At 33.4% G+C, this 24,732-nt stretch overlaps 2 protein-coding genes across 2 annotated transcripts in view; one reads left to right on the top strand and one right to left on the bottom strand.

Annotated features, from left to right (window-relative positions):
- Nucleotides 1–2,347, top strand: part of LOC127712925 (leucine-rich repeat and WD repeat-containing protein 1-like) — a 33,579-nt gene extending 31,232 nt beyond the window's left edge. The window contains exon 18 of the mRNA XM_052219517.1: nucleotides 873–2,347. Within this exon, the coding sequence (XP_052075477.1) occupies nucleotides 873–983 (111 nt within the window). The 3' untranslated portion in view covers nucleotides 984–2,347. The remainder of the gene's footprint in view (nucleotides 1–872) is intronic.
- A 7,984-nt stretch (nucleotides 2,348–10,331) lies between these two features.
- Nucleotides 10,332–24,128, bottom strand: LOC127712924 (solute carrier family 28 member 3-like). The gene is made up of 10 exons (XM_052219516.1): nucleotides 23,883–24,128; nucleotides 21,851–21,992; nucleotides 21,037–21,231; nucleotides 19,654–19,815; nucleotides 17,756–17,881; nucleotides 16,487–16,617; nucleotides 15,047–15,215; nucleotides 14,252–14,410; nucleotides 12,175–12,355; nucleotides 10,332–10,721 (listed from the first exon to the last, which is right to left on the bottom strand). The coding sequence occupies exons 1-10, from the start codon at nucleotides 24,080–24,082 to the stop codon at nucleotides 10,576–10,578; spliced, it is 1,611 nt and encodes a 536-aa protein (XP_052075476.1). The 5' UTR covers nucleotides 24,083–24,128; the 3' UTR covers nucleotides 10,332–10,575.
- Nucleotides 24,129–24,732: the final 604 nt, after the last annotated feature.

Genomic DNA, 24,732 nt, shown 5'->3' with positions numbered 1-24,732 from the left:
TTCATACACCCATTTGGCTGCGCCTCAGGGTGTATGAATTTTCAGCAACGGTGTAAAATTCTGTACACCCCTGATTACACCAAGATAACTAATAGAATTCTGTTAATGTAATAATCTGGTGATAAGGACCGCTACTGTAAGCAGTTCTTTAATAGTTCCAATTGGTTCATTTTCAATTTCTTTCCCGGAAACTGTAAATCCAAATCTTACCAAATTTATTTGATTCTAATCATAGACATTGTTGACCCTCTAAGAACATTCCTCAACCTTTTTTCTGATACCTAGCATAAATGTTGGAAGAAAAAAATTTCCATATAAGAATGATTTACCATTATTAGAAGTTACATAAATTTACCTTCAAATTTATATGAAGCAGGTCTTACCTGTGAAAAATGGTGGAAGTCAGTAATATTTCTTGATATTTTTTGCAAGCAGACTATACAAATTTGCTTGAAATGGTATGCTTTATAACATGACAGCCTCCTTAAACAAGGTAATGGGCAAGTGTAATTTGTTTTTAAGAAAAGTTAACAATTTATGATTCTCTATTATATTGAATTTTCTTTTTATTGATTTTCTTGCTGTTATTTAGTACTTCATTCTCATATTATTTACCATGGATTCATTTATTTCAATGGATACCAATTTTCATGGATTGTTGAAAACTTGGATTTTATGGATATTTGATTTCATGGTTATAACAATATCTGTATACATTCTTATGCAAAATTTGTAATTTGTAGCAGATTTAAAATTGGGGTTTCATTGTACCAATGAAATCCATGAAAATTGGTGTAAATGAATGATATTGAAGCCATAGTATCAGCTTCTTATAAGAATCCACATGTAATGTTTATTTTTTAATCTTTCAGGATATTGTGATCAACAGTTGTTGTTCAAGTGATGATCAGACACTGATAGCTTGTGGAACAGACAATAATCTTGTTTGCATATGGAAAAAGAATCCTACATCATTTCGATAAGAAAGTGTTACCATAGGCCTGCATTTAATATGGATCAATTTTTAAGAGCATCAGATCTTACAAAGGAAAATATGGAAATTGAAAATGTTCGAAAAAATACGAAAGAAACTTCAAAGATATAAGACTTCCTCAAATTTGACGAATTGATCCTTTAAAAATTTAACACAACAGTTTATTTGTATTGAAATTATAATGAGGAATTTTCTGACCAGAATTTTCCATTTACTGTGAACTGTATACAACCTTTCTATCAGATTAAGGTGAGAAAAAGTCTGAAAAATTGTTTTTGACCAACCACAACTTATCTGCCTGATTCTTCAAAGATGCTCAGAGATTACTAGTATTTTATATTCATGTTATTATAGTATTTGCAATATTTTAATTGAGATGAAATATTGTTTTATTTAGTCATGTCTACTTGGTTTTTTTTTTACTTTAAAGTGTATCTTATTTTTTTTTATTTAAATGTATTTTTATTCTTTACAGTACTTTTAAGTTCAAAAATCATTGAGAGTATTTATTGAAGATTGTCAGTTCAACTATTTTAAAACCCTTTTAGGGTCTGCTGCATACAAATAAGACTATTAAAAAGTGTTTGATGATACCCTCACTCCAAAATAGGAGGGGGTGGTGTTCTGTTAACTTCTGTATGTCTGTTGGGCTCATGAAATTTTGTTGCATTTCCTCAGGAAATACAAATCCTAGCTTCCTGAAATTTGTTATCAGTCTCCATGTATACATGCTTTACCTTGTAATGCTGTTTCAGAATCATTGATTCCCAACTGTCTGTTAACCAAATACTTATATATTAGAACACATAATGGCCAAGTATGAAATTTTGATTGAATTTTGTAGGGAACTACAAATAAGAGCTTACTGAAATTTGTTGATCGGCTTCATGTGAACATGCTTTACCAATGATATGTTTTCAGATTCATCGCTCATTAACTCCATGTTTACTGAATTCTTAAAGTGTGGGTATCATTAGTGAGCAGTAGCTGGTATCAAGCTGGTATCATTAGTGAGCAGTAGCTCACAGTTTTATTTGTTACTGTTTGTTATGGATATGCATGAAGTATTGTTACTGACCCTTATTGAAACAATTAATCTATTAAACTTATTCATGTGTCATGTTTTTTAAGCCCTAATGAAAAATATGGAAATTGTAAATAGGAATATGATGGTATCTGAAAGGATTCATAAATTGAAAGTGAAGATAAACTATTTTTAGTATATAAGTTTAAATGGAGATATCATAGTTTTAGTATGACATTGTAATCGAAACGATTTAGTTTTAGCATTTGTTAGTGATAAACTGTTATTGAGAAAAGTGTTTTTGTTATACAATAAATATTTTTACTACATTATAGTTTTTACTCTTTAGTTATATTTATCAGAAAAAAAATATACATGCTGTTAGTTATGTCCCTTACATGCTGTTAGTTATGTCCCTTACATCCTGTTAGTTATGTCCCTTTCATACTGTTAGTTATGTCCCATACATCCTGTTAGTTATGTCCCTTACATACTGTTAGTTATGTCCCATACATGCTGTTAGTTATGTCCCATACATACTGTTAGTTATGTCCCTTACATGCTGTTAGTTATGTCCCTTACATGCTGTTAGTTATGTCCCTTACATGCTATTAGTTATGTCCCATACATGCTGTTAGTTATGTCCCTTACATGCTGTTAGTTATGTCCCATACATACTGTTAGTTATGTCCCTTACAGGCCGTTAGTTATGTTCCTTACATGCGGTTAGTTATGTCCCCTGCATGCTGTTAGTTATGTCCCTTACATGCCGTTAGTTATGTCCCATACAAGCTGTTAGTTATGTCCCTTACATGCTGTTAGTTATGTTCCTTACATGCTGTTAGTTATGTCCCTTACATGCCGTTAGTTATGTCCCATACATGCTGTTAGTTATGTCCCTTACATGCTGTTAGTTATGTCCCTTACATGCTGTTAGTTATGTCCCTTACATGCTGTTAGTTATGTCCCTAACATGCTGTTAGTTATGTCCCATACATGCTGTTAGTTATGTCCCTTACATGCAGTTAGTTATGTCCCTTACATGCTGTTAACAACAGAAAAAAATGATAGTTTCTTGATGTTATCTTTTTTATATGTTAATAGAAAAAAAGCCATGCCTTTTCCAAAACAATTGAAACTGTATGGTATGTAAGAATCACAGTTTTTATATATGACAGAGTTGTAACATTGCATTGAAAACTCTGCTATATTAAGAGTTTGCAGATTTGAGCTTTCATTGATGATAAACACTAATATTGTCCAAAAAAAGTCATATAGTTCAATAGAAAAGGAATGGTATGGAGTATCCATCCATGACACAATTAATACATGCACAGAAAAAAAACACAAAAAGCAAAGGAACAGCACTTTTATTGCTGTTCTTCATCTCAATGTAAATATGGTCACACATGTATACAGGTGAAAAATAAACAATAATAGTACATGTTTATTGTTTCATTTCAATCATATTAGTATTTTGAACACTTGAAGTAAAAAATCTTTTAGCATTAAAATGTGCAGTTTTGGTACCATCAGTTGACAGTGCCAGCTTTTCTCATCACTTGGATGTCCGTCGTCGTCATTGTTAACTTTTACAAAAATCTTCTCCTCTGAAACTACTGGGCCAAATTTAACCAAACTTGGCCACAATCATTGGGTTATCTAATTTAAAAATGTGCCTGACAACCAAGACAAGATGGCCGACATGGCTAAAAGTAGAACATAGGGGTAAAATGCAAGTTTTGTCTATTATTTTGAAAACTTGTAAATAGAGAAATTCTGTCAAGCAGAAATGTTCAGAATGTTGAGCTCTACCAATTGTTCATTAATATCAAAACTGTCAGGCGTCTTCTAATAGGAGTTATTGTCCTTAAATGACAAATTTTACCATTTTTAGCTCACCGGGGCCCAAAGGGCCGCATGTGAGCTTATGCCATCAATTGGTGTCCTTTTTCTGTAGTCGTCGTCTGTCGTCATCGTAAACTATTTTAAAAATCTTCTCCTCTGAAACTACTGGGCCAAATACCTTCAAACTTTAACTAAATGTTCCTTAGGGTATCTTGTTTATAAATTGTATCCGAAGTTTGATCCATCGACAAACATGGCAGCCATGGCTAAAAATAAAACATAGGTGTCAAATTCAGTTTTTGGCTTATATCTCAAAAATTAAAGCTTTTAGAGCAAATCTGACAGGGTAAATTGTTCAATTGGTCAAGATCTATCAGCTCTGAAATTTTCAGACGAATCGAACAACCCATTGTTTGGTTGCTGCCACCGAATTGGTAGTTTTAACAAAATTTTGCAGTTTTTTGTTATTATTCTGAATATTATTATAGATATATATAAACTGTAAGCAGCAATAATGTTCAGCAAAGTAAGATCTACAAAAAAGTTAATATGACCATAATTGTCAATTCACCCCTTAAGGAGTTATTGCCCTTTAAAGACAATTTTACACAATTTGTTCATCAAGTTTGCTAACATTTAAAAATATTCTCCTCTGAAACTACTGGGCCAATTACCTTCAAACTTTAACTAAATGTTTCTTAGGGTATCTTGTTTATAAATTGTATCCGAAGTTTGTATCCATTGACAAACATGGCTGCCATGGCTAAAGATAGAACATAAAGGTCAAATGCAGTTTTTGGCTTATATCTCAAAAACTAAATCTTTTAGAGCAAATGTGACAGGGGTACAATTGTTTAATTGGTCAAGATCTATCTGCCCTGAAATTTTCAGACGAATCGAACAACCCATTGTTGGGTTGCTGCCACCGAATTTGTAGTTTTAACAAAATTTTGCAGTTTTTTGTTATTATTTTGAATATTATTATGGATATATATAAACTGCAAGCAGCAATAATGTTCAGCAAAGTAAGATCTACAAAAAAGTTAATATGACCATAATTGTCAATTGACCCCTTAAGGAGTTATTTCCCTTTAAAGACAATTTTACACAATTTGTTCATCAAGTTTGCTAACATTTAAAAATCTTCTCCTCTGAAATACAGGTGAGCGAATCAGGCTCTTGAGAGCCTCTTGTTTTTTCTTTTTGCCTATTATCTTGAAAACTATAATACATAGAGAGAAACTTTAAGTTGCAAAAGTGATCAACAAGACAAGATCTACAAATAAGTGCGCATGGTTGAAATTGAAGTAAAAAATCTTTTAGCATTAAAATGTGCAGTTTTGGTACCATCAGTTGACAGTGCCAGCTTTTCTCATCACTTGGATGTCCGTCATCGCCATTGTTAACTTTTACAAAAATCTTCTCCTCTGAAACTACAGGGCCAAATTTAACCAAACTTGGCCACAATCATTATTGGGTTATCTTATTTTAAAAATGTGCCTGACAACCAAGACAAGATGGCCGACATGGCTAAAAGTAGAACATAGGGGTAAAATGCAAGTTTTGTCTATTATTTTGAAAACTGTTATGAATAGAGAAATTCTGTCAAGCAGAAATGTTCAGAATGTTGAGCTCTACCAATTGTTCGTTAATATCAAAACTGTCAGGCGTCTTCTTATAGGAGGTATTGTCCTTAAATGACAAATTTTACCATTTTTTTTCATTTTTGCCTATTATCTTGAAAACTATAATACATGGAGAGAAACTTTTAGTTGCAAAAATGATCAACAAGACAAGATCTACAAATAAGTGTGCATGGTTGAAATTGTCAGTCTATTCCTTATCAGAATTATTGCCCTTTGACAACAATTTTTACCATTTTTTGCGTTATTGTCATAACTTAAAAATTATAATAGATAGATAGAAACCTAAATTAGCAAAAATGATCAGCAAGACAAGATCTACATTTATGAGCAGTTGGAGGAAATTTTCCAACAACTCCTTATTGAAGTTATTGCCCTTCAATGACGATTTTTACATTTTTTTTTAGCATTTTGCCTTATATGATAAAAATTATAATAGATAAATAGAAACTTTATAGATAACAAAAATGATCAGCAAGGCAAGATCCACAAACAAGTCAAATTTTGCAGATATAATTAATAGACTGTGGACTCTTCATAGGAGTGATTGCCCATAAATGAGGATTTTTTTACCCTCTTTTGTGTTTTGAGCAAAAACTAAAGAAGATAGAAAGAAACGAAACAGAAAAATTATCAGCTTTACAAGATCAACAAAAAAGATATTTTAGTCATGATCTCTATTCTCGTCTACAATATGTTGGAGAGTGTCCATTGTTGAGTATGCATATAGACCAAAGGGCCAAGTGAGCTTTTCTCACCACTTGGCATCTGTCGTCGTTGTCGTCTGTTAACTTTTACAAAAATCTCCTCTGAAACTACAAATTTAACCAAACTTGACCACAAGAAACAATTGGGTTACTAGTTATAAAATGTGTCCGATGACCCCACCTGTCAACTAAGATGGCCAACATGGCTAAAAATAGAATATAGGGGTAAAATGCAAGTTTTGTCTATTATTTTGAAAACCGTTATAAATAGAGAAAATCTAACAGGAGCAGAAACGTTCAAAATGTTGAGCTCTGCCAATTATCCATATACGTCAAAACTGTCAGACGACTTCTGATAGGAGTTATTGCCCTTAAATGACAAATTGTACCTTTTTTTCATTTTTGCTTATTATCGTGAAAACTATAGTAGATAGAGAAAAACTTTACATTGCAAAAATGACCAGGAAGACAAGTTCTGCAAATAAGTCGAATGTTCGAAATCGTCAGTCGACTCCTTATTAGAGTTATTACCCTTTGATGACCATTTTTTCCAGTTTTTGCGTTTTTGCTTTATATTTAAAAAAATATGACAAATAGATAGAAACTTAAATAAGCAAAAATGATCAGCAAGACAAGATCTAAGATTAAGACGAAATGGAGGAAATCGTTCGATGACTCCTCATTGGAGTTATTGCCCTTTAATTGCGATTTTCACCATATTTTTGCTTTTTGCCTTATATGATAAAAAATATAATAGATAAATAGACACTTTATATCACAAAAATGATCAGCAAGTAAAGATCTATTAACAAGTAAAATTTTCCCAATATACAAATGCAGTTAGTAGACTGTCACTCTTTAAAGGAGTGATTGTCCTTAAATGAGGATTTTTTGTTACCCTCTTTTGTGTTTTGAGCAAAAATAGAGAGAAACTAAACAGACTAAATGATCAACAATACAAGATCAACATAACAGATTTTTGTCATGAATTCTATTCTCGTCTACAATGTTGGAGAGAGTCCTTTGTTGAATATGCACATAGACCAAGGTGAGCGACACAGGCTCTTTAGAGTCTCTAGTTATAATGTCTGAAAAGAAGTCAAATTGGATCCTAGTTGTTCTTGCAGTTGGTACTTAACTGCTCTGGAGTAATGCCCTTTAAAGCACTCAATGAAATTCTCCAAAATTAAATTATGTAAATGCTATTAGAAAATTCATCCTCATTATTGTCTGACCTTGATAAAGTCGTAGAGGTGAGACTTTGGAGCGGTGTTTCCTTTGCAGCTGTGTGAACAATTGTTAGTCGTTTTTTTTTGGCACATTGTACATGCTAACCAGGAGCTCTGCCTCTACAGATTATAAGAACACATTTGATTTTTAGCTCACCTTGCCAAGGCAAAGAGCTATGGTCATCACTTCTCCATTGTCAACAACATGAGCAACTTCTCTTGGGAACATAGGAACAAAACAAACTTTAAGGAAAACCTCTTTATTAGTCTCAGAGGTTCTAGTTATGAATGCTGAGGGCTCGGAAAGCAACCACTAATCAATCAATCAATCTAGTTATGAAATAAGTGAATTGATATGCTATCAACACCATCTGTGAATCATTAACACTTTTGTACCACCATGGAGAAGCAGTTTGGGGGGGGGGGGGGGGTTATAGGTTATGATCACATATTTTTTAAAAGACTTACTACCCACTATAGACCTCTTGTTGTGAATCTTTTTAATATTTCAATTTATTCTAAAAATGGGGAGAGTACAACCTATTTATTTTCAAGTCACAATCAGATGACATGGAATATTAAAGCATGTCAGCCCTTTGTAATTCTAGTCATACAGAATGTCAAAAGCAATGATGCCTGATGAACATGATCACTATTGATTTAAAATTCAAAGATCAAGGATTAAAATTTATTTAGAAGACTGAAAATTTTAGGCACCATTTGCTTCTAGTCGTTAGTTAATGCAAATGCTTGCATTGAGATGTTTTATACTTATGTTTTAAGATGAAAAAAAAATCACAAGACGCTAGAAAAAGCTTGTCAGACACTTCATGACATAGTGGTCAGTACATACATATATAAACAAAGGAGATATGATTTCCAATGAGTCCAAATCAGGTGGATGTAAGCAACTATAGGTCACTCTACATTTTAGTTTAAGTAATAGCATGGTGACTTATAGGTGTTTTCTTTTTTTAGATTGTTTCATTGGGATTTGTTCATTTAAGACATACTACATAATAATCGTTTCGTGTAAAAAGGAAGGAAACAAATCAGTATTTTGAAAAGTTTGAAGTTATTGGTATCCAATAAGAAACGATATTAATGGGTAGCTATTTGTCGTCACGCATCAAATTAAACGCATATTCAGGACGAGAACATGTTAATGCGATATGAATATTAACCCTGCTTATACTCTACCTACACGCTGAGTCGATCGGATTTTTAACGTGCTAGTTCACAAAGTAACAGTATAACTGGAAGACATGTCCATCCTTCCTGAATACACTATTATGAATCCGAGCCGACCAGTATTTGCTCTTTCTCTTAATGCCGCATACTTAGCGGAGATACAGCAAATAACAATGTTAATGTCTTTGATTTGACCCGGCCGGGTTTTCGAACCCATGACTTCCCACTCTAGTCGAACACACTATCACGAGAACCGTGGCGGTCCCACTAAGTGAGCATAATGCATTTAAAGGAAAACATGAATTACAAATATAGACATTAAAACAGACCACACAAGAATTGGTAAAGGCAAAAATGGCGGCAAGATCATTTTAATCCAATACATACCCAAACTTGCACTTATGGTCTAGATGTAATTCTGTTTTAGCATAGTTTTGCATGGTGAAAAAAGTCGGCCATTTCCAGAGGCAAAGAAAATTAATAAATTCTTTTCAAAAGAAGGTAAAAGATGTAGAGGTTTTTTCCTTACAAGGTCAGATGAGAAGAACAATATAAAAGGTTTAAACTTAGGGTTGAACACCAGCTCTGTACAATGCTAGGTCGCAGAAAAACAGCTAACACCATAGCCACTGAAAAACGACGGAAAGACAAGTAGCCCACAAAAATGTTACATAGGAAACAATTGATTGAGCAACGCAAACAAAAATCTGAGGGTCAGCGGTTTTTGCACCACTAGTCGCTTTCGCCGTGTTACTCCCATTAAAGTACAGATCAGTCATATCAGAGGATCTGGATGGGGTTTGCATGCAGAATAGAGAATAACGGGCAAAAAATACAGAATAAAGAACGGAAAAAGGAAAGGTGAAAAAATTAGGCCAAAAAAATAAAGAATACAGTAAAATAGGCCAAAAATGAAGAATAGAGAATATTGAGCTAAAATATAAGGAATAGAGAAATGGGCAAACAAATAAAGGAATAGGGAAAAATGGCCTTTAAATTTGAAGACTACAAAAATGGAAGGACCCCCATCCAGACTATCATATCAACTGATGACACATCATACAATAGCAGATTGGTGAAGGTCTCTTGACTTACCCTTGAACATCACTAACTTCATAAACCATCTGTAAATGTATATCCTCCTGCCATAAAACCGAATGTGTAAGTTTGGAATTAAATTACGGAGGATAGACAAAACTTTTACCGACTTGGATATTGAAAAATAAATTAGCACTAGAATATAAGCAAAAGCTTCACAAACATATTAAACAAATTTGTAACTAATGGTGGACTAGAGGTAAACACATTTCTTATTCTTAGTAATTATTAATATATTTCATTTCTAAGTTGTTCTATTTATTTCTATGATTGTATGTGATTGTATTTTGTATATATTTACCTCTTGTTTCACATGTCAAGGAACAATCGTTTAACTTCATATTAATTTTCATGTAACATATAAACTGGGTGGTACATCGTATATTTTACCAGGATAATGATTACAAATACATAGTTTTGATCAGATACAAGACGATAAAAGTATCATTATTTGATACAAATTTAATGGGAAACTATCTGTCAGTCAAACTCTGAGAATTTTTTTTCAGTTTTAACGTTATATCGTACATGCTATTTTAATTAATAAGTATCATTTCAAGAGTTGACATCCAATAACATTTCAGAAATGAATTTGCAAATCTAATACAAAAACTGTAGGCAAAATCTTATACATTTTTTTTACAAATAAAGATAGCTCTTGGAAAAATTGACAAGGCAATTGTGGTTGAAATTGTAATAAAAATGGACAGAAAATATACATACTTAAGCAACTATACTCCGTATAAAACGAGGTTAGATAATTATGCAGTATATATTTCGAGTACATGTATATAGCAATGCATGTTTTGTTTTACAAGTTTTGAATACGTACATAAAATATCTAGAATTCATATTGTGTGATATTTCTAAGATCTAACACATATAATGATGAATTCGATATAGTTGTGTTACATGATGATAGGCTGGTCATGTTGCAGTTTGTAGCGTTGTTATATAACATTGGAGTAAATTCTGTGTACAGCATTCCTGTAAAACAAAAGACCCGTTTTAATGTAATGCACTTTTTAGGGGGCGGGGGAGGGGGTAAAGATTTCTTGACTCAATTTAAAATATTTCCTACATATGTTTTATTTGCATAATACAATGCAATGTTTTAATTTTTTAATCACAATATTATTTAAAACTTTCCCCAAACCTTTGGTTGTCAATCTTTAATTGCACCCACACTAGAAAATGATTTACCAATGTCTTAACAGTTTGAACACTTCGCAATACATATTCAGGTTGTTCCATTGGGTAATTTTAAAATTTTGTCAGCGAATAATTACACTGTTTCAATATGAACAAATGTTACCAGTTGCATGTAACATAGGTACACGGAAAACATATGCTAGGCATGAACGTTGCCTAAATTTTAATAACTTTCTGACTGATCATGCCTTTACGTTGATATTGATACTAAAACATTTTTTGTTGACTAAATGATGTAAAACTTATCAAATTCTAAAGATAATATTATCCTCCAGATGCACAAGTGTTTCTCAGCTTTTAACGCGTTATTGTGTGTCTGTTTTCACCAGGTTGCATTATCTATCATGATTACTTTATTAAAGCGCTGTTGCTTACTAGGAAACTATATTTACGCCATGAGTTCTTATTCATACAGTTAGAGTAATCGCTTCGAAAGATTTACGGGGACCTCGGTGGCCGAGTGGTCTATGTAGTTCACTAATGTATCACTAACATGTCAACACTGAGGTTGTAAGTTCGAATTCGAGTTTTCTGCAGAAGGTCAACGATTCTCTTCGGGCATTCCAGCTCCCTCCACCAATAAAACTGACCGCCACGATATAGCCAAGAGTGCGGAACGTGGCTTTGAACACCAACAATCTACGCTATTATCAATTGCCATAACCACAATGTCGTGCACCTTTCCTCGTTAATGACTTTACAAATACGACTAATCACCAGATTTATATTTGCCATGCCGGATACCACTATAGTTAAGTAGGAACTTCGGGGGCCTCGGTGGCCGAGTGGTCTAAGTAGTCACTACTGTAATCACTAGCCAGTCAACACTGAGGTTGTGAGTTCGAACCCCGCTCGTGCGGGTGCACTCGACTCCAATCTTAATTGACTTGGATTGTCAGTTTTCCTATCGAAGGTCGGTGGTTTTCTCCGGACACTCCGGCTTCTTCCACCAATAAAAACTGACCGCCACGAAATAGCACAAAAGCGGTGCTTAAAAGTGGCGTTAAAACACCAAAAATCAAATCAAAATCAAAAGTAGGAACTTTTTCATTGAAACACAATTTCATCCGTTTTACAGTATCTTCTTATTTATTTATCTCTTTTGACATTTTCAACAAAAACTAAAAAGTAAGGATAACAAAGAGAGAGGATTAAGTGTGGACAGGATGCAACCTTTTCACTCTATCCTACTTTTCCCATGAGAAGTTATGCTGATAATTTAATTTACCTGCAACACAGGCCGTCATAAAACAAGCAACATTTCCACAAACAAACGCCCTGAACACTCCTCTGGCGTAATCTCTGCGCCTGCTAGGCTCAGCGGCAGTTAACGCGCCTAACGTAACACCAATAGATGCTATGCTACCAAATCCACAAAGAATGTATGTTGCTATTACTGCTGAACGATCCTTGAAATGTAAAATTAACTAAAGAAAATATATAAAATGATGTATTCGTTATTCAAAAGTATCAGCTGTATGCAAAAAGTGACAGATTGTTGCCATAAATCTAAGATTAATACATGAAACAGATCTATACCAAGTCAAGAATGTAACTGTCATTATGCAGTGATCGGGAAGGACGTGCGCCTTGCGCCAATTGCGCTTATCGACCAGAAATGGCGCATAGAGTGACAAATGTAAGCGCCCGCGTGGCGCATGATATTTTTCACTTCGTTTTAAAACGTTGAGATATCGTCAAATGGATTTCCGATCGTATTTCGTGCCGCCATGTGTGAGTACACAACTGTGTAGTGTTATCTCCAATGATAGGAGCACCTATATATTTTTGGGACGTCTCGGGTGTTTTCCTATGGTAATAATAGCAACATGCGGTATGACTGACAACCCAAAAAACGTAATTAACCATCATTCATGATATAATTTTTTTATAAACAACTTTAAATTTGTGAAAATTGGCTAGTACCTAATTATAATCTTTTAAGTAAGCTTGCTATTATTTCGATTGAAAAATCCAAAAGCCTTTTTATGAATAGCATAGTATTTGTCTCCATAAAAGGGGCTTAACTGTCCTTGTCAATATTTTTGGTCTTTGGCTCGTTTTGACATTTTGTAAACATGCCTTCAGCGAATTGTTGTTGTGTCTTATCAATTAACGTTACTCTCTACTGTTATTCTTGTCATCGTGATGAAGTAATAATAATACAAGTGCAGAGGAAATGTCAGAAACGTCCTCTAATACGGAACGTCTGGAATAAGTATGGTATCGACGAAGACCCAAATTTAATGGTAAAAAAAAAAACATGAACATGAACAAGGGAACAGAACAAGTTTTAACATTGTAAATAAAGGTTATCGTAAATATTGCCCGGTTTGGAAGAAGTTATTGTATATTCATTGAAATTGAAATTACAAAATCACAGGAACAATATCCATGATATTAATTAGAATCATACTTGTAAGTACAGTGAAATATACACTTTTTTAATTTTTTTTTTATTGTAAATGAATGGCCCACTCATTTGACAACATGGCCCATTAATTCTAAAAATGGCTCATTGAATTTATTTTTGGGGGGCCCTGGGCCCATAGAGAAAAAATCCTTCCAGATCACTGATTATGTATTCGTTGCATCAATTCATCTGTCCAGTGTTTTCTTCCTTTGGATTTTAGTAGCTCAATCTCATTAAAATTTTGATCAATATTAACGCGCGTGCTCGTAAAGATGAGTATAACGAAATCAGAGAACTATATTTTAATTAGATTGTTTGTAGCTATACTTTTTGAGTTTCATTTTATTTTGTTAAAATTAAAAACAACATTACTGAATACTGTTATGAATGGTCATAATAAGATCAAATACATATTGAAAAAATATGACAAACACATAGAAATTTTACACTCGAAGCGCTATCATGAAATAAACTTTATTAGGGACACTCAATGTAATAACATAAAGTAATTAGTTTCATGTTGTTCATCTTTTTTCTATAATCACGTTTTAATGGTGTCTTTATTTATGGTGCCCCTCAATGTGCAATTGTCAGTGGACAATAAAAATCCAGAGAAAACCTGAAAATATCATCAGGAAATAATCAACTGTAAGTAACAAAGAGAGGGTGAAATCTGTGTAAATGTCATATCAGTGCTTGTTGCTTATATCTACAACATTTGGTCTCTGGTGGATAGTTGTCTCATTGGAAATCATTCAACATCTTTTTATTTATTTATTTCATATAAGAACAAAGATAAAACCCTATACCAGTAGTTAACTCGAGGTATTATATTTTTCTTTGATTTATGATTCTTGCTAAGATAAATGTTGATTTACGAAACCCACCACACCTCGATCTGATCGTTCTTAATCAATCGGCCAAGATCCATGTAAGCCAAAAAGTCATGGAGGACAATTTTCTTTCCTATCAAAGTAGCGACAGTCCTACAATCATTCCATGGTATACCAGAGATAACAGCTAGTGGCATGAATAGGTACGAACATAACCACTGAAACAGATGAAAAAGAAAACGAAAAGAAATGAAATCAAATAAAATCGAATAAAACAAACACAAAATTAACTCATAACATCCAGCAATTAGAATAAAACATAAATGAAAGGAATGAATAAAACAAAAACACAACGAACTCTTTGAAATAAGTTCGTAAGTGATAACAAAGTTATTAAAATAACGAACGTTGTAAAAAAGTCGGCATGAGTGACCATACACATGCACGCTCATCAGTTTGCATTATATAATTAACAACAAAAGTTTATAATATTATCTTCAATACGGTTTCAGTCTCATTTTGCCGAGTGTGAGACATCTAGAATTCTTTTGTTTTTGTTGTATCGTTTGGTAATTGTCTCCTTGGCGTATTCCTGGAATTTTATTTTATTTATGACTTTGATGTTTGATTGATTGTTTGTTGCTTGCTTAACGTTCGGTGGCAATTATTTCATAGAAATAAGAAGATGTGGTATGAGTGCCAATGAGACAACTCTCCATCCAAGTCACAATGTGTAAAAAGTAAACAATTATAGGTCAAAGTACGGCCTTCAACACGGAGCCTTGCATATTTAGTGATATAACAACCATATGGTTACTTTTTTTCATTTTGTAAAACCAAAATAATAGATATACCTCAAAATTTATTTCGGGATGACCAACTCTTTCACCGTAGAATGAAATAGCGGCGTCAAGAAATGACAAAATAGCAAGAAATGCAATCAGATTTACAACAACGTAAGCGACCAGCTTCACAGTAGATGTCGCTCCTGCAGATGCTGCTTCCAAAAGGTTGGTTTCTTGTCTGCAAAGGATAGTATCGAGTGTTATACATTGTTATTGATAACACCTTGGGTAAACAAAGTAAAATTTCATGATTTTTATGTGTATATTTAATTGGATGTGATACCTTTATAATTTCAACGTCATTAAGACAACATGCATTTACCAATCTGCTTCAATACTTAGCCTGTCATTGACTAGAACTTACTGGATTGTTGCATGAGCAACAAGAAGACGTCACTTGTGGGGCAGGAATTGCTGACACTTCTAGATCGTCGGAGTTCATCTCCGGTGTGTTTTTTTTGTGTGGGCAATCTGGTTTTCTGTGTGGTGCTTTGTTGACTGTAGTTTGCCTTTTCATCTTTTTTCGTGTGTAGATTTTGATTTCCCCGACGCCTTTGGTATCTTATTTACATATTTACTTTTTCATTGTTTGCTTCACCAGATATAGGGTAGTATCTCAAAGAAATGAGTAGCAAGGGAACTATGATTCTTGCAGAATAAACTAGGCTGGGTTTCTCTCTTACAACATACAAGTATCTGAGTAGCTCTTGTTGTCAAAAGCAAAAACAGATAAATGATAGCGAACTATAGCTAGTCTACAGAATGTACCCGAATAACCCAAACTGAAAACCATTACAAGTTCTGACCAGCTAAATAGAAAATATCGAAAACTTTCGACATGCTTGGGATATTGAACTGGCAAACGAGTTTGTATTCCTTTTCTTACAAGTAGGATAATCGCCATATAAAAATAGGTATAATCTATGATTTTTGTGTGATAAAAAGAGAACTTCAGATTGTACTCAATTGTGTTCAATAATTGAAATTGCCGCATGGCGATGGTATAATATTACTATAAGAGAAACTTTCAATTTTGGGGGATACAGTTTGCAGTTATGCAGCAGATATCAATATATATGTACTTAGATATTCAAGTTACAAAATATGTGAATGTGTATGTATAAACCATACTCGTCGAGAAAACTATTTTATTGAAACTTACATAAGTTGTGCATTGTGCATGAATTTATCTGTTTTAAAAATAGAAACGAAAGGTGATATATGTAATTTGAGTTACGTTCTTTTTACCATAATTGTAGTTGAATAAACTAAAATTATGGACAAAGGAAGATAACTCCAATTCAAAATATTGCCTTCAATGCAATGTTTGATTTATAGTTTCCACTATAAAATGAATGCAATCGTAACCCTTCAGTGCTCACACGCAATATGATTTTTATTTCATTATTTTCTCCTTTTCAACAATGTCACGGTCATGAAATAACATACCCAACATCGAATTGTATATTGCTCAAATCTGTTTCTTCAACTTCACTGTTCTCAGGCCATCCTAATTTAGCTACTGCCAATGCAGCCGGAGCAGACATAAAAGAAGCTGCCACCAAATGTTGTGCAGGTACCTGTAAGGGATTATGGACATTTTGTTATCACAGAAATTAACTGACACATTTCATCAAAAGACTGATTTCTAGTAGTGTTGATACTAAATGAGACATGGAGTATGCGTCAATGAGACAGCAGATGATAGTGGTGATAATAAAGATGATGGATGACTGTTAAACGTCCAGCTGAAAATTAGATACATATTCTGAACGAAAACATGCTGCTATGATAGGAAAATAAACCGTGCTTTCAACTTAACTGACAAGTTTACAATTACGGTAATAGTCTGCAAGTCATCCAATTCGGACACAATATTTTTATACTTCGGGTTGACTAGTCTTTGCTGTAAACTATAAATGCAGCAATTACTAATTTTCAAGTCTTGACCATGTCGGGCATCGAACCAACGACCTTCCTTCACTCGAGGCGAGCACACCAATTTTTCCAATTTTCAAAAGAACAAAATAAATTTATTAAGATTGCTTATATGACGTATTATTTACTCTGTAAATGGGGTAATGAAACAAATGGTACAGGCAGCCAAACCATAAGTTAATGAAAAACAATTCTATATATAGAATAGGCACAATCTAATTTAATGAGACGGTGTTGCTTTATTAGTTGATTGGTCGTTTCAGAATCTAAAGGACCATGGGTAATTTAACTGTTCGTACCGCAAAATGAAAATAACGTCACGTCATTTATTGAATTTCCATCGTTTAGGACGTTTTTAACCAATCACGACGTTTTGGTGTACGCTTTTGAGAATATTACCCGGCCGGAATGCATTAGATTGTGAAACGGCGAATTACCGTAAAGTGGTTTATATTCGTATAGTTTTAAGATCTGTTGGGTCAAATCTGTTTGCAATAATTTATTTTGGCGTTTATATTTATGATGATTTTGATCTACCTTTAAGTTAGTTTGTATCATTTTCCCCAATTTCGTTATAACATAAATTGCAAAGATCGTGAAAACTTTATGATGTATGATCAATAGAAAAAAAAAAATGAAAGTAAAATAGTATCACTTAAATCTTCAAGTTGAACGCGAAGATTACAAATAATTAACTAGAGATTATTACGGTAAAATGATACCTGAAAATGAAGGTTTTAACCATCATTGAGTTCTAAATTTACATAAATAAATATATACCCCTAATTCAATATATGCTGCAATATATGTGCACGCAATTGTTGCAAAGCCTCCCGTCATTACAGAATTCAGTCCTGACCTTGAAATGTCTTTCAAAAATGGCTTCAATGCTATACTAGATTCAGTCTGCAAATACAGAACGTTGGATTGTAGTAAACTTGAAAAATATCAATAAAACATTGTACGTTCACTTCACAACGTCTTCCCCTAACAAACTAAAAAGTTACAAAACGAACCAAACATTAAGCTAACACATTATAGTTATGATCCAATAAATTACCGGTTGGGTATACAATATTATGCATACGTGTTGTGTAGTATCACTGTCCATACTTTATTTCTTACTTCATTACGTATTTGATGTCATTAATTTAATCCTGACCCCAACCATCAATACAGAGGTCGGACGTACTATTAACGGCCCTGAATCATTAATGCTCACTCCAATGAACAATTTTATTCAGCACATCCCGGCAGTTTTGTGTTTCTTGAAATAATCTTTCTTTTTTTAGCAGATATTTTAAAATAACAGAGCTTAACTTGCCAGCAGTGTACGCAAAAGTGAGAAAGAAAAAAAAAAAAAAAAAAAACTCAGTAACTTCGTTTGGGAAGTTTGATCAACGAAAGCGGTATACTTAAATATATTAGAACCATATTGTCCTTGATATTTTCTCGCTCTTCTCCCATGTTTAATGACAAAAGAGATGCTCGCAAATATAATGAAAAGCAGTGCGTAAATGTACGGATTTCTAAGCTCAAATTTGATAGTATAACGTGCAAATGCTATGGTAATTCGGGCAAACGTTACCATGCGTGCAAAAGTAATACACCGAAAGCGATGGTGGTAACGCACACATATGAGAATGAGTTCAGTAAAATTTAAAGTATTTTTTAAAATGCCAATAATGGCATGCTTACAGCAGCCAGCAAAATGACTAGTTCGAGTTTCTAATAATGGACTATTTATCATATGTTTTTTCCCTTAAATTTACCTCTAGACAACACAATTTGTCGTAGATACAAAATGACAAATTAATTATAATTTAGGCCATTTAATTCAATTACGAATTGAATGTTTCTATTGTAAATTTATTGGGGTGTAAAAGCGTTGACTGAAGCAGATTTTGTATAAAGGGCAGCTTCAAATTAAAAATGTGCGAGCGTTCAACGCTTTTACAACCTTATAAAATTACAAAAAGAAGCATAAAATTCTTATATATGCAATATTAGGTCAATGTCAGAAAATGAGGCTGAGAAACTGGGAAAGGGCGAGGTTTTACCGAGACCTTACCTAGTTTTGTGCCGAATACAAAAAAAAAGTTTATATTTCTGACATTGATCTAATATTGTTTTTATACTACAACTTAAATTAATACATTGAAAGCTATTCAAATTGTAACACAAATTTCAAACTTATTTTCATCCCTTAATGAACCCCTGATTGTGGAAAAAGTGATTCATGTTGAAATTGACATTGCACAAAATATAGCTGTGTTACTATATTTAGGAAATAAACACAACTAGTTGCAGTATTAAGTTAAATTTGTATGCTACAACAATGAAATATCAGTTAAATCACAGTCTATGCATTTTTCAACGTTGCCACGAAGGGCACGTGCAATCATAGATGTTTCATTTTATACAGAAATAGAATACAACTTTTGGAATGCCTCAAAATTACGGTATCGTATGGAACTTCTTTAAATGTAATCATTAGCTAATAAAACAGCGACTCTTTTCACAAAAAATCTTACGATTAAAATTGATCGTAAGTTATACTGAAATGTTCATGATTTTTTGTGAAAAGAGCTCCAGAACACCGAATAAGGCAAGTATAGAATAAAAAGGAGGGAAGAAAAAACTACACGCTAAAGTTTGGTATTTCATCTATGTCATACCTGTCCGATAAATATTTGGGCCGCTGCAGCAAACGATTCTATTGATGATGTTTTCATGACAAATCTAATGACACGAGCAATTACTCTGATTATCACCTGCATGGCCCCGAGATAATATAAAACGTTTGTGATAGCATTGAAAAATACTACTACAGGTAGAACCTAAAAGAGTAGAAAGGCAAAGCTTACAAAATGTTACAATGCGATGTTATTCGTTTATCAACGAAAGATATATATAATTTTGGCAAGCTAAATCAGACCAAACTCAAAAATGCCGTGAAGACAGACCGTTTTTCCGCCATTATCGGATTGATCTGCTAATTTAACTAGTTTTCTTTTGTCTATTACGTAATATATTCAAACCTTCACTTATAGTTTATACTGTCTTTTGGGTCTGTTCGGTGTCTTCCGGGTCTTCCCTTAGAAAACATCTAGTGGCCCTTATTTTGTTGGTAACTTTGGAATTTCGTTCACTTTTCTCTTGAAAACGTCATTATCTAAATTCATCTCTTCAATCTTGGAAAGCTGTGTTTCGGACAATTGTAGTTGATTTTTATTCGTCGAGGCGAATAAAAATTTGGAAGCGTCGAAACTGCTTTTAATTATTCTGTGCCGTTGTTACAACTTCCTGCACACGTTTGTTTATCAAAGAATCTACAAAATGTAACTGTGCCGGCTCCGACATTTTGATGTCTATACGGCTAGATTGACCACATAGACATGTTTTTCACATTCCCGCAAAAACATTATTACCATACCAAAGCATCAGGTCACCTGACCTATCAAATCATACGTATACATCATTGGCCGATACACATATGATTGAAACTTTCAGTTTTTTCCGCTTTACTACGAAACGCGGTAAAATGTATATATTTAACTGCCAAATAGAATAATTAAAGTCACGATATTCTTACCCTTCCAAATCACTTAATATCTCTACCGCTTTTATTGACACATGCGAACATTTTTGATAATAAGTCTGTGACGGTCACGATCTTTCATTACTTTTTATATCTTCAAGCTGAATCACTAAATTTTTCTGTTTTTTTTTTTTTGCGTTGTTTGTTTGTTTTGACGTTTACCCCACGTCCTTTTCATGATGTTACATTTTATATGTTTAGCATTTTCCTGGTAATCCTTCCACGTTTATTCTAATGGCGAAACATTTTTAACAAAGGTAGAGGTTTATGACAAACTCATCATAATCTATAGCAAGATTATAATTGTCTACGCCAGACGCGCGTTTCGTCTACAAAAGACTCATATATAGTGACGCTCGAATAAAAAAAAGTTGCAAAGGTACGAATTTGAGGAGCATTTTTAAAGTTTTGAGTACAGTACAAAGTAATTCTTTTTTGGTAATATACTTTACATACATACCTTGAATACTATTGGATGTTCTTTAAGTCCTTCTTCTCCAAATACAATTTTAGTAGCATTATCGGTATAAGATAGAAACGCTGAAATTTGACTGGCAATAAATTCAAAAACTCCATATCCTATTGGCCAACGCAGAATAATTAATCCAAACAGGAACTGAAGAAGGATTCCCCAAATAACTGGAGTCCATTTAATCTGTAAAGTAATTTGATACTGAAATGTGCTTTAGGGGTTCGATAAAAAATAAACAAAAAACTCTACGTGTTGTTCGTTTCGAGAGTCTATTACAATGCAAAATTATAACATGTACTATGTGTTTTTTTTTTAACATGGCAGCATTTTTGTCTATGCATAAACATCTATGGCAAGGTTAAGATGCAGATTCTTGTATATGAATAAATTATACTTTTTTTTGTGTTGATTGCTTTCTTTTGATTAATCAACTTTGCAAATCAATGATACACTTAAAATGAAATAGACATTTATGCTTTGATTATTTCGTAAATCATTTGGAGGCCCCCTTTATTTCATTCACTAGTCATATATATAGGTACCGTGTGTTCATTTCACGTCATATATTTATGCAACAAAGTTAAAGGTATGATAATAGCTCTGTAAGAGACAACTGATGTGCAAAATTTGATATCGGAATGTTAAAAAAGTTATTATTTACTTGTTTAAAGTTTTAATCTCTGGTAAAAGGTTCTACGACGTTGAGTCAATTTTTTTACTGTCATTTATAGATTAACCATGAAAATACAGAGGTAATATAAAAACACAGTTTATATATTAAAAACTGACGGTACTAACATACCTTAGATGGAGAACGTGACGTCAATAATGTCAGAAACAACAAAAGTATCAACCCACCAAAAGGTACTAGTTTCCGGGTGTCATGGATCCATTCATATATTAAAAACACCAGTAATACCAATATGACAACTACTGTGATTATTCTGAAATAAAAGAATGTAATACTGGTAGCAGACTCTATAGAATATATAAAAATAATCCAATTAATAATAATGAAATCGTTACTTTTGAATAATTTGGCTTGGTGATTTCATTGTATAGTAATGTCACAGGGGGTGGCACTATCTTACAACAGGCATGATACAGTAGCCGTAAATATTTTTTTTTATTTACAGATTACACTATGTCCGACTGTTAGTTGTCATCTATAAAGGACCATTTAGAAAACCCCAACCATAGTTACGAGACAATGTTTTAATATACATTGTAGAATATACTAAAGTTAGTACAATGTGTATTCAGTGTATAAATATATTTAAAAAATCTCGTCCCGTACCTGTGCCTCAAACATCAGTATTTTGTAAACAAACAATCAACGACTAAAAAACGAACGAATAAACAATAGTCCCAAAAACGCTGCACAGCAAACTAAAGAATGACCATTACGAACCAATACACAAAGGGGGTGAAAACGCTCCACTAGTGGTACCTGTCGTGCTGCTTATTGCAAGAAAACGTCTTGTTTTGAAATCAACAAAATTAATGCACCTAAGTCCAAGAGTCCTCTTGCATTTAAGTGGTCAATATTGTTGTTTGTAACATTTCAAAGATTCTCAATCAGATGGAGAAATCATTAAATTACGATACCTCCTTAATCAATCTTTAACGTGTGGATATTGATAATACTTCCTAAATCAATCTTCAACGTGTGGATATTGATAATACCTCATAAACCAATCTTTAATGTGTGTATATTCATAATACCTCCTAAATCAATCTTTAACGTGTGGATATTGAAAGAAGAATTAAAGAAATTTGAAATTTTGAACTGTATTTATACAACCTGCTCAGATGAGGCAGACCGCATCGTGTGCGAATCCAGAACGGGTCAAACTAAAAACTTGAAAAATTAGTATTTATTGCTTCTCCGCTAGGCATGCGTCATTAAGAAATGAGAACAAAGACTGGTCGGCTCGGATTCCGAATAATGTGCCCGGGAAGGGCGTCATAACTTCCTACAACCTTGTGAACTAGAGCGTTAAAACCTTACTCAGCGTGTCGATCTATTACATTCATGGGTAAACATTCATTTAGCATTAACAAATTCTCGTCCTGAATATGCATTTAAATTGCCGATAAACTATCTATCATCTATAACTTTATTAAGCACAAATTACACCCATAAGAGGGTAAAAAGCATAAGCATCAGATGCAACAATTTGTTTTGGTGGTGAACATAAAATATTAATCTTAAGCCCTTTATGTATTCAAACTGTCATAGATGCATGATTTTTTCATTAGTTGTTATTGGCTTTGAACTAGCTTTCAGTAACTGCGAGTACTCTCAGATCTGTACTTAGTGTATTTTTTTGTTGTGGGGATGTATAAGTACCCTGCCACTTTCGGTCTGTGTTTTTGTTAGATGTATTTCTGCTTTGTATCGATCTGATTAGTTTAGCCCTTTTCAACTGATTTTTATAGTTTATTCTTATATGCACCATTGTCCCAGGTTAGGGGGAGGGTTTGCGCCTTCAAACTAGTTTAGCCCCGCCACATTCTGTATGTGCCTGTCCTAAGTAAGGGGCCTGTAATTCAGTGGTTATCGTTTGTTACTGAATATCATGTTTGTTTTTTGTTCATTATTTTGTACATAAATAAGGCTGTTACTTTTCTCGTTTGAATCGTTTTACATTTGATTTTTCGGGGCCTTTTATAGCTGACTATGCAGTATGGGCGTTGCTCATTGTTGAAGGCCGTGCGGTGACATATAGTTGTTAACTTCTATGTCATTTGGTCTCTTGTGGAGACTTGTCTCATTTGCAATTATACCACATCTTCTAATTTTCATATGTCGTGTTATCACTTATACTTACATTCTTAAATAAGGAATTTTTGTATTAACTTTCCTGTTGGCTTTGACGATTTTCCTCCCTGCTATGATGAACAGTTTCCTAGATCTTTCTGCATGTGCTGCTAACCATAAACTAACAATACAGGTGTCAAACAGCAATAAGAAAGCATTAACATTATCATACCATATAGCATACACCATGTATGCTATATACAATAGCATAGAGACGATTTTTCCTATCCAGGAAAATGTTTTTCTTCTTTTTGTGTCCCACCATCGTGTTCGAAGGAAAGATGGTCGACCGAATAATGCGAATGAATCAACATTCAATATGGGAGCTGATTCCGTATTAAATGATTCGTTAGAATCTCCAGAGTATTCGACATGCACTCCGTTTTCCATATCTGACAAACAGTTTGTGTCCTGAGACATTTTTCTACCGAGGTCATGTTACCTTTACCAGCAACCCTAACGATACAGTATGAAGGTAAATAAAACACCATGTGGTGTCTTGTTTACATCCTCACTTGACACAGGTAGGTCAAATCTTTGTTATTATATATATAGTGAAACGGACAATAACCTTAGGGTAAAACTTAGTTTTGTAAAGGGTTATTTAATTGTTGTAAAGTGTAATATTAACATCTGCATGTGCTACGAGCAACCTCTTTTATCGTTCTATTAATACTTGAAATATTTGCATCTGGACATAAAACAATCAACAATCAATCAATCCGTCACCTACAATAGGATTGCTCAGAGTTGAAATATTTTCCACTGGACGTTAAGCAAGTAACATTCAATCAATCATTAACCTACGATAGGATTGCTCAAAGTTGAAATATATGCCACTGGACGTCAAGCAAGCAACA

This window comes from Mytilus californianus, unplaced genomic scaffold (genome assembly GCF_021869535.1).
Source record: "Mytilus californianus isolate M0D057914Y unplaced genomic scaffold, xbMytCali1.0.p SCAF_8, whole genome shotgun sequence".
Lineage (NCBI taxonomy): Eukaryota > Metazoa > Mollusca > Bivalvia > Mytilida > Mytilidae > Mytilus > Mytilus californianus.
The sequence above is the reverse complement of the archived record's forward strand: the minus strand, read 5'-3'. Positions and strand labels throughout refer to the sequence as shown.

Bases quoted from the DNA above. Each gene is read 5' to 3' on its own strand.
- LOC127712924 (XM_052219516.1), bottom strand. From the start codon at position 24,082: ATGCTATTGTATATAGCATACATGGTGTATGCTATATGGTATGATAAT. The intron at 14,411-15,046 runs GTATATCTATTA...CATCTGTTTCAG, and splicing joins ATCCCGAAATAAATTTTGAG to TGGTTATGTTCGTACCTATT. The intron at 12,356-14,251 runs GTGTGGTGGGTT...TTACATTTCAAG, and splicing joins TTAAGAACGATCAGATCGAG to GATCGTTCAGCAGTAATAGC.